General features: G+C 47.8%; 1 protein-coding gene and 1 long non-coding RNA gene across 2 annotated transcripts in view; one reads left to right on the top strand and one right to left on the bottom strand.

Moving 5' to 3' along the window:
• LOC108795378 overlaps positions 1-5,065 on the bottom strand; it is an 18,149-nt gene extending 13,084 nt beyond the window's left edge. The window contains exons 1-2 of the long non-coding RNA XR_001941752.1: positions 5,056-5,065; positions 3,048-3,052 (exon numbers count right to left, since the gene is read on the bottom strand). This is a non-coding gene — a long non-coding RNA (uncharacterized LOC108795378). The remainder of the gene's footprint in view (positions 1-3,047; positions 3,053-5,055) is intronic.
• Positions 5,066-14,164: 9,099 nt separating this feature from the next.
• Positions 14,165-15,197, top strand: LOC108795376 (C-C chemokine receptor type 3-like). The gene has a single exon (XM_018566619.1). It carries the CDS (start codon positions 14,187-14,189, stop codon positions 15,174-15,176), a length of 990 nt encoding a protein of 329 aa, XP_018422121.1. The 5' UTR covers positions 14,165-14,186; the 3' UTR covers positions 15,177-15,197.
• The last annotated feature ends 551 nt before the right edge of the window (positions 15,198-15,748 follow it).

Here is a 15,748-nt window from a genome sequence, read left to right as displayed (position 1 = left end):
TCCAGACAATCCACACAGTATGACAGCTGATAGACCGTTATTGCATTATCATTGTGCATTTGTCACTACTAGGAAACTCAAACTCAAATGCTCCACTACCTTTTTGCTTGGAGCGTCCCAGAACCTGTGCCCCAACAGAGAACCACCCGGCTGGGGGTTTTGTGCACGTGTGTCCTGGTGCGCCCCAACACTGGATGAATACTTTTGATGCAGCCTAACCTCAGGGGCTTAGTTACATACACTGTATGGTATGCTTTTGAATGTATGACTTTCGATGATATGGTTGTGTTTTCATCTAAGTTTAGAATAATTCTAGAACCCCGACTCCTCCCACAAGAGAGGAAAGTTCCTTCCTGGTAGGCAACTGTTTGATGTGTGCAGACACAGCTACCCACACCATGGTTTATATTATGCCTCAGGGAATATACGTGCACTGATTGCAGAGGTGTCAGAGTGGGCAGATAGATAGATAATATCGGATGAGTTTCCGATAACTCACATTTTTCTATTTTTTTTCAGGACCCAGTTAGGTGTATGTATGTTTGAAGCTAGGCTTATATGTTTTTGTAGAAGTCAGTACCAAGCCCATCTCCCCCCGAGTGAGGAGAAGGCTGTGTGACTCTAGAGGTTACGTACAGCTACTGGTGCCTCCTAACTAACCCCGTTCATCCAACACATTTGGGTGTAAAACTAGGTTCTCAGTGTTCTTAAGGTTTCCATAACGCTGTGAGAGAACCGACCACAAGTGATAGGTCTGTAAACCTATCTGCGGTGTAGTTGCTTACATTTCCGTTTTCCTGTAGCTTTTCTATTTCTTTCTTCCCCCCATCTTTCCTCCTCTAAACTACTTCCTTGCTTTCACTCTTCATGCTTTCTCCGCGGCCACAATGTACTAACGGTGTTCTTAAGATGCTAGGGGACTGCTAGGGGAACTAACGGTGTTCTTAAGATGCATGCCGCATCTGTGGACCTGAAAAAAGGTCCACGGTGCTGGGTGACATTAAAAAAAGCTAAAGCTTCAGTAGCATTTATTCAAGAAACTCACTTTCGCAAGGGGCAGATCCCTCCCTATCATGCGACCGCCTCCACTAACAAGACCAAAGGTGTGTCCATTTTGATAGACAGGTCAATATCCTTTCAACTGTCGGATACCCTATCGGATCACGAGGGCAGGTAACTTGTATTGAAAGGAACGCTCAGTCAGACACCGATTACTTTAGCGGCAGTGTACCTTCCGAACACTTGTCATGCTTCTTTCCTCCAGTAATGCATCTCTTTGCTCACAGACTTTGCTGAGGGCATGATCGTACTGGTAGGTGATTTCAACGCTCCCTTGAATCCTCCCATTGACACCTCTGATGGGAAAACTTCCCTCCCTTTGTCACTTGATATAGACAAGATCCAGTAAGATCCAATATATGGCCATGAAAGGCCTCCGTCAAACATATTCACACAGTAATCACAAACGTGGCCATTTGGTACAGGTATACCAAGACATATACAGTATGTGACAAGACATATCCATTTACATGGTTGTTGAGTTGGTTCACACATGTGAGAGCAGAGGGCATACAGGAGTCAAAGAAATAAGTTTCAGGTATGTGTAACCACGTGCATACATCTTTTTATGTACACATTCCCATGCCAATGCATCTGGTCTAGGCAGGCTCTCAGTTTGCCTTTTGTACTCAGCCTGCCTTTCAGCATGCCAAGCCTATTTTTAAGGAGGCCTATTTACACACACTGCAGGCCTTTTTGCTGCGGCCTGAAAATCGTGTGGTGTTTCAATGTTGGTGTTTCAAAGGGCATCCGACACTGGGGTCGCTCCTATTGTTACGGCTGTGTGAGGTGCATTTACAAACACGCATGCAGAATAGGGGGAGGATGTAGTGTTCATGAGCACACATATACATACATCCAAACTCCCTGGAACTCATTGACACACTACAACATGCACATGTCACAGTATACTGACCGATCTCCAGACGGTGTCGGCTGCATGAATTAACGATCGTAGGTTCATGTGGGTCCAGTCGAAATCCAGTCGACACAGAGATCAGAACAAAGAGCTGGAGCAGAGATAAAACACGTCTCAGCAGCAAGGCCTCAAGTCCAGAAACAACCTCAGGCAAAAAACAAAGGGCAACTTCTATGACACAGGAAGAAATGGTGGAGCTGGTCACTGTGACAGACCCCAGTACTCAGGATGAGTATGTACACCGCTGTATTCTTCCTTGATTCCTTCACTTGGTGGACTGTGACCTGGTTAGTCTACCATTGGAGTATTCTCCAATGGTAGACTAACCAGGTCACAGTCTCCCAACTGGTCTGGACTTCCGTTAGTCGGGCAGTATGAATCCCCATATTCCCTCCATGGGACCCCCTGCCTCTGCTGCTGGGGAGAGATGTTGTCTGTGCCTTTCTGAAAAACATCCTCTGGGGAGAAGTAAAGACGGTATTTTCTCCCAGACCCCAAAGCCACCTGCTGGAAGAGAGGACGGGTTCCTGTTCTCCCATGAAGGTTGGAACAGACTACAGTACAGGGCATAGGCCAGTGGTGCTCTGCCCTGGTGCCAGCACTTCTGCTGGGGAAACCACATCCTCAGTTATGGCTTGCTGTTGGGGTGGGAGGACGGCTTCCTCCTCTACCTGGATTCCAAACTGGTGCTGGGGAGGGATAATGACCACCTCCTCTCCCTGTATCCCAATTTGCTGCTGGGGAGGGAAAACGGTCACCTCCCCTCCCGGACTGCTGATCTGCCAATGGGTTGACTACCTCTTCTCCCTGGAACTTCATCTGCTGCTGGGAAGAGAGGTCGGCTACCTCTTCTCCCTGGAACTCACTCTGCTGCTGGAGAGAGAGGTTGGCTGCCCTTTCTCCCTGGCACTCACTCCCTGGCTACCTCTTCTCCCTGGAACTTCATCTGCCACTGGGGAGAGAGGTCGGCTACCTGCTCTCCCTGGAACTCACTCAGCTATTGGGGAGAGAGGTCAGCTACCACTACTCCCTAGAACTTCATCTGCCGCTGGGGAGAGAGGTCAGCTACCTCTTCTCCCTGGAACTCACTCTGCTGCTGGGGAGAGAGGTCGGTTACCTTCTCTCCCTGGAACTCACTCAGACCGTCTGCCTCCTCTCCCTGGAACCCTGTTGCCAGCTCTTCAGCTGCATGGGACAGCGGTTCCTCTGCATTCAAATCTATAGGGTCCCCCAAGTCTGAAGATGGTGACGAGGAAATGGGGTTGGCCACCATCTCTCCCAGGAGCTTCAGGAGGGCTATGGGTGTGGGGCAGAGGCTAGCAGCACTCTGCCCTGTTGACAGCTGGGAAGTAAAATGTAACTTTGGTGGCCTTGCACAGAGCCACCGATTGTTGTAGGCAGAGGCCCGCGGTGCTCTGCCCTGATGCCAACTCTTCAGCTGGGGTCAGTAGTTTCACTGCATCAGCCTGCCCTTGGGGAGTGGAGCCGCCAGGCCTGGCTCCCTGGAGTTCCGGAGGTGTTGCCGGTGCTGGGCAGAGGTCAGCCACGCTCTGCCCTGATGCCAGCTCTTCAGCTGTTGAGGTTGTTGTTGTTGAGTTGGTGCAGTTCCACTGCATCGGCCTCCTGTTGGGGAGAGGGGCTGCCTGCCCCAGCTCCATGGAGCTTCAGAGGTGCTTTTGGTGCTGGGCAGAGGTCAGCACCAAAGAGCTGCCCTGATGCCAGCTCTTCTGCTGGGGTTAGTAGCTGTTGAGCAGTGTCGAACAGTCTTTCGTATGCCTGTTCCAGCTCCCATTCTTGAATAATTAGAAAGTCCAAATCAGTTCTCAATCCAAGCTCACGGGGAAGTTCCAACTCCCTAAAATGTTATGAAGACGGGGCTCGCAGCTCTGAAGAAGGGGTGGAGAAGCCCGAGGAGGGGGGCGACGGTACCGATGGGCGGTGGTGCAGTCATGGGAGGGCGGAGACATTGTTGTGGGGGGAGGCTTCAAGGGTTCCGAGGGGGAGCACAGACCAATAGTATGGGTGGATCTCATGCAGTCTGCCAACATTACCACGCTGGGCTGGGGATTCCCTCGGGAGTACACAGAGGGAGGCCACTTTTGGGCACCCAACCTACAGAGGACGGCGGAAGCTCGATCCTGAGACTCGGGGGGTAAATGCTCGCCTATTTCACGAGGGTGGGGGACATGTAGCCGCGGGGGCGGCCCTGGGTGGGCAGGGAGGGGGGGCCTCCATGTCGAGAGCCCGACCTCCCGGTTCGGGCTGCCCCCGGCTCTCTATCACTCAGGGGCGCATGGGCTTGCCTTAGCTTGAGTGAGAATATGGAGCTCGCAGTGCAGCACCTGAAAGGCCATAGCCTGCCCTACCCCGAGGCCTGTTAGAAATGGGTCAGACAGGTAGTGGTTTAATTGCCTACTCTTTTTAAAGGCCTCCTTTGCAGCACGAGTTCCACACCCCTGAATGTGGAGACAGGAGGTGGGGAAACTACGGGCAGCACCGGTGCCGGACGATGCAGGACACTGGGCCTGGGCAGGTCCTTGAGGCCCGTCTTCAGTGAGGCAGGAAGCAGGTGCTGATGCGGCTGGAGCAGAGCGGAGTCAGGCAAGCCAGGGTCAGCAACAATCGGGCAGCAAGGTACAAAAGGAGAAGGCAAAGGACAATCCAGGGACAAGCAGAAGTCGGAGGCAGGTGGCAATCAGGCAAGGTCAAGGAATCCGGTCGATGATGATATGGCAACAGGCAAGATGCAGGAATACACACTAAAGCTGAAAGACCACTCAGCAAAGATCCTGGGAGTTGGGCCAGCTTAAATAGGATCATTCCCAGACAGAGCAAGTCACTTCCTGTGCGCCATGTGCCGTTTGTGCATGCGCAGTAGCTGCCGTTTACGCATGCACAGTAGCTGCCGTTTGCGCATGCGCAGTAGCCGCTGCTTCCCGCAAATGTGGTGAACAGGCCTATGCGCAGTCGTAACTCTGCCGTTAGGCATGGTCTTACAGTGGGTTAGTGGCGCGCCAGCCCCTAGATTGCTACTGATATCGGGGTTCGTTTGTAGCTGGTTGGGGGTGTCCCAATACATTGTTTAATGTGTCTTCTCTATGTGACAGATGCCATAATGTTTTAAGGTTTGTTAACTGTTATCAAAAGTTTTCCTGCAAGTCGTTTGTGTTTATATTTCACATATTTGATATACTTCACGGTACCAAAGGTAGCATCTCTCAGGCTCCTTTGCTTACTTTTTCCCCCACTTAGGTTCCTTCGTGCTTTCAAGCAGAAGGCTGTTTTGTTTTAGTATCCCCTGTTGTCTCCTGTGGTGTGCCGTCCCTCCAACTCTCCTTCTTTTCCTGTTCCACGCTCCTTCTAATCAATCCTTCCCCTTGTTCTCCCTCTATTCCTTCTATTCTTCCCGTTCTTGCCTCTTTCTGAGCCTGTGTTTTTTCCTCCCGTATGGCGAAGCAGGGGGATAGTGCAGGCCGACCGGACCCGACCAAATTCTTACCATGGAATGTAAAGGGTCTGAACGTTCCGGAGAAGAGGTCTCAGTCTTCTGCTAGGCGATTTCTGGAGACATTGTAAGCAGGTGGCGTTTTTGCAGGAGACCCATTTCAGGCGGGATGCTATCCCAAAACTGTCGGATGGTAGGTACACATATGCGTACCATAATGCGGCCGTTGACGTCAAGGCACGGGGGGTGAGCATTCTATTAGCAAGGAACACGGGGTGGCATTATATTTCCACCAGCACGGATAGGGACAGTCGCTTTCTGTTCCTGAAAGGCCGGATTTTTGGCAAGCTTGTGACACTGGTCAATATATACGCCCCAACTCTAACCAAATCTCCTTCCTGAAAGAATGTCTGCTTTCCCTATCGGACTTTGCAGAGGGGTTGGTGCCCTGTGACTTTAACGTGGCGACTGACCCGGGCTTGGATGTCTCTCCCGGGGAGCTTCGCACTTATCCTGAAATCTTGAAACGGTTTCGGCAGATTCTGCAAGCAGTCCATCTGGTGGATGTATGGCGTCTTCTGCACGCCAGAGATAGAGATTATACGTTTTACTCTGCGGCACATCGCTCGTACTCGCGCATCGATTATTTCCTGATCAAACAGGGAGATTTACATAGGGTGCGTGCCGCGAGTATTGACATTCTCTCGGTATCAGATCATGCCCCGATATTGATGGAGTTGGCGATTCACAAGGAGGCTCTGGGGCCATGGAATTGGACTCTGAATGGAACGCTACTTGATGATGTGGTCTTTCAGGAACTAGTGCGTCAGGAGCTTTCCCACTTCTTTACTCTTAATAGCTCTCCTGACTCTCCTCTGCTATCGGTGTGGGAGGCTCATAAATGCTTTATCCGCGGAATTCTTATCTCACAAGCGACTTGCATCAAGAAATCTTGGGCACTATCCTTGGCCGATCTGCTCACAAAGATTCAAACTTTGGAACTGCGGCATAAACAATCCCTTGCTAGGGCAGTTGAGGCGGAATTGCGGAGGCACGGCGTGACCTCCAAGATCTTCTGCTGGGCAAAATTAAAGCAAAAAGATAATTCTATGAACATGGCAATAAGCCCGGGAAATCCCTGGCGTTGGCGGTAGAGGCTATACAGACTTACTTGACCCAGTCGGACTTGCCCAGTCTTACGGGGGAGGAGGCAAAGGCCATGAAATCCCTCTGAAAAAAATGAAGCCAGCTGGTCTGGATGGATTTTCCCTCCTTTACTTTAGAACCATTCAGGAATCCCTAAGGGTGCCTTTTCTCTTCGCCTACAACTCTATACTGTCAGGACGACCCTTCCCGGTAGATTCCCTGCATGCCTCTATAACAGTCATCCCGAAAGAGGGCAAAGATAACTAGAACATAAAGTAGGGACTTTATGTTCTAGTTATCGGCCTATAAAGTAGGCCTGAAACTATTTTCCAAGATACTGGCAAACCGCCTCCTCCCAGTCATTTCCCGGCTCATTCATCCAGACCAAGTGGGCTTTGTGCCCTGTAGGAAGGCCAAAGATAATACCACCAGAGTCCTTAACGCGACTGGGCCACGACCAAACACTATCCCGCTTTCCACTGACGCAGAGAAAGCGCATGACCGAGTAAATTGGTCTTTCTTGTCGGCCAATCTAAGGGCCTTTGGGTTGCGTCCCAATATGTGTGCCTGGTGCTCGGCCATTTACTTGGAGCGCATAAACTGAGCTTTTTCGCATTATTTCTCCCTCTCCAATGGCACGAGACAGGGTTGCCCCTTGTCACCATTACTCTTTATTCTTACGTTGGAACCTCTGCTCTGCAGGATTAGGGCACATCGGGACATCTCTGGTCTGCATGAGGGCCCTTTGTCCCACAAGATAGCAGGGTACGCAGATGACCTGCTGTTTTTCGTTACTCGACCCCTGATTTATCTCCCGAATTTGATGAAGGAACTCCGGCTCTACGGGGAGGTCTCACATTTCAGAATCAACTTCAAAAATCAGAGGCCCTTAATCTAACCGTTGCGCCGCAACACCTAGGTCCATTCAATCTGCATTCACGTTCCGTTGGGCTACGACCCACATCTCGTACCTGGGTACCAATATCATCCCGATGGTGGATAAGATTTTTGAGGCCAATTTCCCTTCCTTCTTATCAGTGCTCCGAGATGACCTCTGGCATGCTCTACTGGTTTGGTAGGAACAGCGTCCTCAAAATGAACATCCTACCACGGCTGCTCTATCTACTGCAGACACTCCCAGTTTCCATCCCAAACGCCTTCCTCAAACAGGTGAGACGGGAGTTCATTACCTTTTTATGGTCCCATAGCGCCCACCGTCTGAGCAAGACCCTATTGGCCTTACCAAAATGGAGGGGGGGGATTGGATTCCCGGATTCCCAGATATCTGACAGCAATTCATATGGCCCGAGCTTTTATAACCGGGCGTCAGACAAACGGTGGATACATCTCGAGCAGGCAGAGTAGGCCTGCCACAGTCCACCCATGGCAGGCCTACTCTGGCTGCACATGGAAAGCACGACGCACATGCACGCTCACCCGCTCATAAGTACCATGTTACGGGCCTTACATGCCCCAGGCATCATTCCCCAGCTTTCTTTACCATCGCTGCTGGCCCAGTGGTAGGCAATCCGGCCTTTCCACCAGGCAGTGAAGAAGGCCCATTCTTGCGCCTACTGCGCTCCAACCGGTTCCGTGTGGCACATTTCTGGACCGAGGAGGGCATCCCAGGCTTACTTGCCCTCTCCAACAAAATATCGCTGCCGCTACCTCGCTGGCAGACCATGCAATTGCACTCCTTTCTATCCCGCCTGCTGAGAACTGAGACCCCATCGGACATTGAGACCCTTTGCCTGAAGGGGGACGGTGTAGAGCAGCGGTCTCAAAGTACCGGCTCGCAAGCCGGTACTAAGTGGTCCGCAGCCAGCTGACAAGTCAGGCACACAGACTTGCGGGAGCAGCTACACTGTCTGCATCTCCGACGGATGCAGACCGCAGAGCTGCTCCTGTCAGCTCCGGCCGGAGCTGTGTCAGTTCTGAGCTCCAGCCGAATGATGGATCATTAGTAACACCCGGGAACGACGATGTGCACAGATGAAAGCAGGTGAGGGGGCTTGGAAGGAAAGGAGGGAGGGAGGAAGTTTAATCCCTAATCTGGCGCTTACATGCAGCAACTGTCACCCATTCAAGTTAATGATCGGGTGACAGCCGCTGCACACCGATTCAACGCCTGCACACCGCATGTAATGGTATGTTATATGATTACATGGTTACAAAAACAATCACTATCCCTGGATAAACAATTGTGTAACCACTGATAGTGACAGATTCCTAACTACATGTAATCCTTTCACATATGATTACATGCGGTGTGCAGGCGTGTACATGCAGCAGCTGTCACCCGATCATTAATTTGAATGGGTGGCAGTTGCCGCTTGTAACATATGCAGACATTAACACTGGTACCGTATATAGTAGCGGCCCCCACGCGACTAAAAAATTTGTCCAGTGGCCGAATAAATTGAGTTTGAGGCCCCTGGTGTAGAGCGTGGGGTGTCCACGGCTCATGCCATTTTGGTGGCAGACCCAACACCCTCCTCACCACAGTTTCTGCCTAAGTGGGAGAGAGAATTGAATCGCTCTTTCTCTCAGGAATATCTTACACTTCGCTCACAAGGAAGGGTGTACCGACCACCCTTCACAGGATGTTTCCTCACACGTCACCAGTGTGCTGGTGATGCAATCAAAAGAACTGAACGATGCTCCATGTCTTCTGGTCCTGTTTGAGCATTCGACAGTTTTGGAACGCAGTGATCAATTGCAGTGATCAATCCCAGTGATTGAGCGTCTGACCGGGATATCCTTGATGGGAGATCCCGCAGCGCTGCTTCTCCATCTCGCGCCAATGTCTAAAAGTAAATACCGCAATTAGTAATCCACTTGGTTAATGCCGCCAGAGCATGCATACCCCTCTACTGGAAGCGTTCAGACCCGCCACCTCTCCACCTCTGGTTGCGCAAGGTCGATGAAATGCGTATTATGGAGGAATTGACTGCGGACCTCCACCATAGGGGGGCACAGTTCCGCAAATCCTGGTTCTATTGGACTGAGTACGTACACTCTGCAGAGTTTCTCACCTTGCTCTCTGAGTAATGTAGCACACGCGCCATGCCGCAGTGCCGTCCCCCTGTTGCGACTAGTATTGGGGTGCTCTTGCACTGTGAATAAACAATATTCTTCCACCTTCCTTGATCTGCTTCTCCCTTTTCTTATGTTCCCTAGTCCTACCCTCTGGTCCTCGATGGGATTATGCTGGATGACTATGAGAGGCTCGCACATAAGCCCAGCCGATGCAGTTGTCTGTTTGGATGGTTTTATACCCTACATATCACTGGTTGGCGAACCAGTGATATGGCAAACAAATGTTGTGGGAGCCATTACACGACATCTAACCCTTTTATCCCTATGTGAGAATGTATGTCTAGAATGTGCCATAATGTTTCTATTACACTTCTTGTATGTCCTTATCATTCCTAAAAAAAAATTTAAATAAAGATTAAAAAAAACAGGAGTGTAGAAAGTTTAATGCAAACAAATTCTCAGTTCTCAAAGAACAAGCCGTTTATAGCAAACTAGGGTGTATTGGCATTGATGAAATTGTACGTACATAGATAGAAAATTGCTTGCAGGAACAGATCCAAAGGATACAAACAGCTAATTTTCTGCATCGTCTAAGGTTGTGAGCGGAGTACCCCAAGGTTCAGTCCAGGAACCAGTTCTGGGTATCTTGTTTGTGAGGTTGGAAAATAGTTACATTTTAGTGTTTGCGGATGATGCTAAGCTAAGAATGATAGAATCACTATAACAAGACCCTGAGCAATGGCAGCATTATGGCATTATGGCAGATGTGGTTTAATACTGAAACATTAAACATGGGAGCCAAGAACATGTAGGCAAAAACAAAAAAACTATTTTGAGTATTTTACACATCTAGGAGGTGCTCCTCTTGGGACCCAGCAATAGGGGGAGGCTGGAGGGAGCATTGAAGCCCCCCTCCTCCCCCCACCTGCAATGCGATCGCCCATACCAGAAGGCGTGGACAACAATGCCTGCGTTCCAGGCAGGTGCGGTCGGAAAAAATTGTGCACGCACCATTTTTACCAATCGCAGTGGACTGCAACGCAGGCACTGATGTGCCACGCGTTCTGGTGTTAATAAGAAGGAAGGGAAATTGGCCTCAAAAATCTTATCCACCGTCGGGGTGATATTGGTACCCAGGTACGAGATGTGGGTCGTAGCCCAATTAACTTCAAGGCACCGCCAGAACGCAGGGGGGGAGCTAACCTCGCTGGAACGTGTATATGTGGTGTGAACAAGTCCTAAAGGATTTTTTTTACTGTCATAGCAGTAAGCATATGGAACTCTTTTCAGTTAGTGGTATCAGCTGAGAGCATTGGTAACTTCAGTTATCAAAGATGTGGGAGTCGTAGGTACACGTTAAACTGGATGAACTTGAGTCTTTATTCAACCTTACCACCTTTATTCACCTTTACTCTACAGGTGTTACCTTGTGGGAACCCGTGTGTGAAAGCGTGGTCTAGGAGCAAAAATATTCTGCTATACTTGAAAAAGCAAAAGGTGAGTGTGTCCATACGTTCATCTGTCTCCCTAACATTCAGGAGAAATGCAACACAGTCTACTATATACAGATCCCTAAAATGATTGAAATAAAATAGCTATATATAAAGTCAAAACCTTCTTTCAGTTTTAGATAGATTTAGGAAGGATTTAAACCCCTGCCAAGTTACATTTTGGGAGATTTTCCATCACTTGCTGTCCTTGAATCAGAATGTAAAGGAAATGAAAACAATTCTAGTGACTTGTGCACGGCTGAAAATTTTGTTTTCATTTTGTTTCCATTTGGATTTTTTTTTTGTTTTCTGAAATTCTGTTCGATATTCGGAATTATGATTGATACAAAGTTTTAGTTTTCGGAATGAAATGTATTCAAATCTATTTGGATGGAGCTAATTCCATCCAAATAGATTTGAATACATTTGAATTCCGAAAACTAAAACTAAACTAGCAGGGCCGGGCCCCAGCATTACCGATCCAGCGGCTTAGGAGGAGGCTGGAGCCCCAGCAGTGCCGCCAGTCCGGTGTTCTGATCTCAGGCTGGCCGGAAGTGACATCACATCATTTCCGGCCAGTCCAGAGGCAGAGGAGGCAGGGTGTACAGACAGCAGGAGCAGGTAAGAGGAGCTGGGAGGGAGATGCAACCCTGACCAGCCCACCTGAGACCAGCCCTCCTGAGAGTCTCAGATGGGCTGGGCAGCATCTATTGTGTGCTTTGCAGGGTCACTCTCAGGTGGGCTGTGTGGGGTCTCAAATATGTGTGAGGGTGTGTCCAGGGCGTTACTAAGCCCTGTGTCCAGCGCATTACAAAGCGCTGCGTACAGCGCGTTACTAAGTGCTGCGTCCAGTGCATTATTAAGCCCTGCATCCAGCGCATTACTAAGCCCAGAGTCCAGCACGTTACTAAGCCCAGAGTACAGCGCGTTACGAAGCCCTGCGTCCAGCGCGTTACTAAGCCCTGCGTCCATTGCGTTACGAAGCCCTGCGTCCAGCACGTTACGAAGCCCAGAGTCCAGAGCGTTACTAAGCCCTGCGTCTAGGTCGTTACTAAGCCCTGCGCCTAGCGTGTTACTAAGCCCTGAGTCCAGCGGGTTACTAAGGCCTGTGTCCAGCGTGTTACTAAGCCCTGAGTCCAGCGGGTTACTAAGACCTGACCTCCAGCATGTCCATGTAATATCTTGCCCCCTGGGGGCATGTCTCTAATGGATCGCAACTGCGTATATGGCCTCCACTCGGGATGGATTGGTATCAGATCACAGCTGAGCCTCTATTTGCCTCATGTGTGGATAAGGCTAAGAGGGAGCTGCTGCACATCACACCCAGTATATGAGCAACGGCAACCCTATGTAGCACCGGAAGGGTAAGTATATCGTTAGGTTTAATGCAACCCCTAGGGGGGGGGGGGGCAGCAGAGAATGGTTTGGGATGAACACAATTCACTTAGCTATTTATATCATGTAGCATATGTACATATCGTTGCTTTGTTGGTAACACATAATTCACTTAGCTATTTATATCATGTAGCATATGTACATATGCTTTGCTTTGCTTTGCTGGGATCGCATCCTCTATAGCTGATGGTATTATTCTGCATTGTTGTAGTCCTCTATAGCCAGTGCTGAGATTATTCTGCATTGCTGTATTGCTAGTATGTGTAGTCCTCTATAGCTAATGGTTTTATTCTGCATTGCTGTAGTCCTCTATAGCCAGTGCTGAGATTATTCTGCATTGCTGTATAATTTATTGTAAGATTTGTAGTTCCTCTACAGCAGGGGTGCCCATAAGGTCGATCGCGATCTACCAGTCGATCGCAAAGCTAATTCTGGTAGATTGCGATCAGAAGTTATAGTTGGCTGCTCCGTTTATCTTGGAGCTCAACTGATCCTGGCCGGGTGCAGTTCTCAGACATGACCAGCAGGTAGAGCTCTATCCCTGCCAAGCTCCTGACTCCTACAGCATGCAGCGCTCTACTCTGAGGAAGTCTGAGAGCCATGCCCTGCATATATATATATATATATCCATATATGATATCAGATAAAAATTTGTTATTGACCGCCGGCGGGTACTGCACATGCCCGCTGCCATTTGGAGTATATCTTGGTATTTTAGTATACTAAAATATACTCCAAGATGGCGGCACGCATGCGCAGAACACACTGGTGGCCGCACTGGCCCCTGCTTGTTCTGCAGTCTCTTTGTGCAGTTTCGGATTCGGAGACTCGTTGCCTCCGAATCGGAAACAGCATTACAAAGTGTTTTTCTATTGATGAAACAAATAAACATTTGTTTCAACCGAAACAATTTTTTTTGCCCTGCACATGTCTATTACACACTGAGATTAGGAACTTTAGGATTTTTTTTAGGAGTATGGCCTTTACAGGTAATAGTCCCATGGTTTACCTTTTTTCTGATAAGAGTGCTAGGTCTGACTAAGGGCCCATTCACAATAGTACAGTGCGTTCATCGCACTCGCTGTTCTGTTGCGGAAGGTGCGTTACGGTGCCTATCGTTGGTAGATCTCATTAAGCTGGTCATATAAAAAGTAGATCTTAACACAAAAAATTGTGGGCACCCCTGCTCTACAGCTTGGAGTCAGTGTTGCAGCGGTCGGTACCAGGGTTGCAGCGGTCACAGCTGTGACCATGCCCTGGTGCTTTATCATTGTCCTAAAATCATTAGTCTGTATTGTTTTAGAAAAACTGTCTCATGACACTAAAAAAAGGTATCAGTAATTGGTATCAGCAGGTACTTGGTCTGGAAAAATGGTATCTGTGCATCCCTACATATGAGTCACACTCCATACAATCCATTTCAATAAAACCTTCTGACTAAAGTAAATTAGCTTTCAGTATAACTTGGCTTTATCACTTTGTAGGGAGAGATAGGGCAAAGCACCATTTTCCTAGTTGTGGCCAGTATTCGTATATTACAGTTGGGGTGCATAAGTAGCTGTAAAAGATAACCAAGATTAAATGCCTGTATTGCCATTTTTTTTTACTAGAGTTGTACTTACACCTGAAATATGATTTGTTCTAATTAAATATTTTTCTCCCAGTTAGAATGGAGGAGTCTTCAACAAATGCAATGGATTACAGTTACACTTCCGGCACAATGCAACCAGAGCCAATATGTGAACAAGAAGAAACTAAAACATTTTTATCATCTTATATATCTTCTCTTTTCTGTATACTCTTCTTTGCAAGTGTGATTGGTAACAGTGTTATTCTAGTTATTCTGGTTAAGAAGGAAAAGTTTCATTCAGTCACTAATATTTTTTTCTTGAACCTGGTTGTCTCCGATTTAATATTCTCTACTACATTGCCTTTCATAGCAATTGTTCATACTCATGATTGGATTTTTGGAGAGGTATTATGCAAAATGCATGTAGCTGCTTTTCAGATTGGTCTCCAAAGTTTTGTTATTTTTATTACACTAATAACAATTGATCAGTACTTTACCATAGTTCATTCTTGGTCTACAACTTCAAGATCAAGAGTCAAATGTGCTGTTTATATAAGCTGCTTTGCTTGGTTACTCAGTATGCTTTTCAGTATCCCAGACATCAACTATTATGAAGTAGCAAACGATTATGGGATAGCAGTTTGTAAAGCTCACAGTGTTAAAGAACAAGCATACTGGTGGTTTATTGTAGGCCATTATAAACATTTTATTTTGTTTTACATTTGTCCTCTAGCTATTATTCTGCTCTGCTATCTTGGAATAGGGGTAAAATTGTCCAAATGCCATATCAGAAAAAAATCAAGAGTTCTAAAAGTTATATCAGTCATTGCTGTACTTTTTTTTCTTTGTTGGACTCCATACAACATACTTATGTTTCTTATGTTCAAAGAGCAAATTGATATGTTTGCACATTGCAACAACCCTCTACAGTATACATTTCATATCTGTCAAGCTATTGTTTACATTCATTGTTGCATGAACCCATTCCTGTATGCTCTTTTGGGGACAAAGTTCAGACGACATTTAAACTTTACTTTCAAAAGGTTTAGATCAAAGAGTATGTCACAGCAACAAGACCTGAGCTTAAAAACCAGCATGGTTAATGGCCTTTAGTAAAACAAGCATTATTTTTATCAATACGCAATAGTGATTCTACCCATATCATATGTTTTCCCCAGATTTAAGGTATTCTGTGCTGCCTAGTGAACCTGTGCTTTGTCCTGTGAAGAAAGTACGGTAAGCTCTGTGTAAACCCCTGAGGACTGGGGTGCAAACTATGTGGCAAACAGCTGATGGGGCTGCGATTAACCACTTGATTCTCTGTGCCTTTTCCTACCTTTTAACTCTCTTGAAAACCAGAGTGTTTTTATGTTTGCTTTGTAGATTATCCCAACATATACACTGAGTGGCCAGATTATTATTATGACCACCCCATCAGTACTTCGTTGGGCCACCTTTTGCCTTCAATACTGCGGCGATTCTTCTTGGCATTGACTCCACGAAATGTTGAAAGGTGATGCGAGAAATCTGACACCATGCCTGATGGTGCACTGTCCAGTTCTGTGAGATTTGATGGTTGTGGAACCAGCTGCCTGATGGCTCTTTCAACTTCGTCCCACAAATGCTCAATTGGATTGAGATCTGGTGATTGTGGGGGCCACCTAAGCCAGGTAAATTCTCCCTCA

Source organism: Nanorana parkeri, unplaced genomic scaffold, assembly GCF_000935625.1.
Source record: "Nanorana parkeri isolate BGI_ZX_2015 unplaced genomic scaffold, ASM93562v1 scaffold963, whole genome shotgun sequence".
Taxonomy (NCBI): Eukaryota; Metazoa; Chordata; class Amphibia; order Anura; family Dicroglossidae; genus Nanorana; species Nanorana parkeri.
Note: the sequence above shows the minus strand (reverse complement) of the source record. Positions and strands in the feature narration are given on the sequence as shown.

Bases quoted from the DNA above. Each gene is read 5' to 3' on its own strand.
- LOC108795376 (XM_018566619.1), top strand. From the start codon at position 14,187: ATGGATTACAGTTACACTTCCGGCACAATGCAACCAGAGCCAATATGT.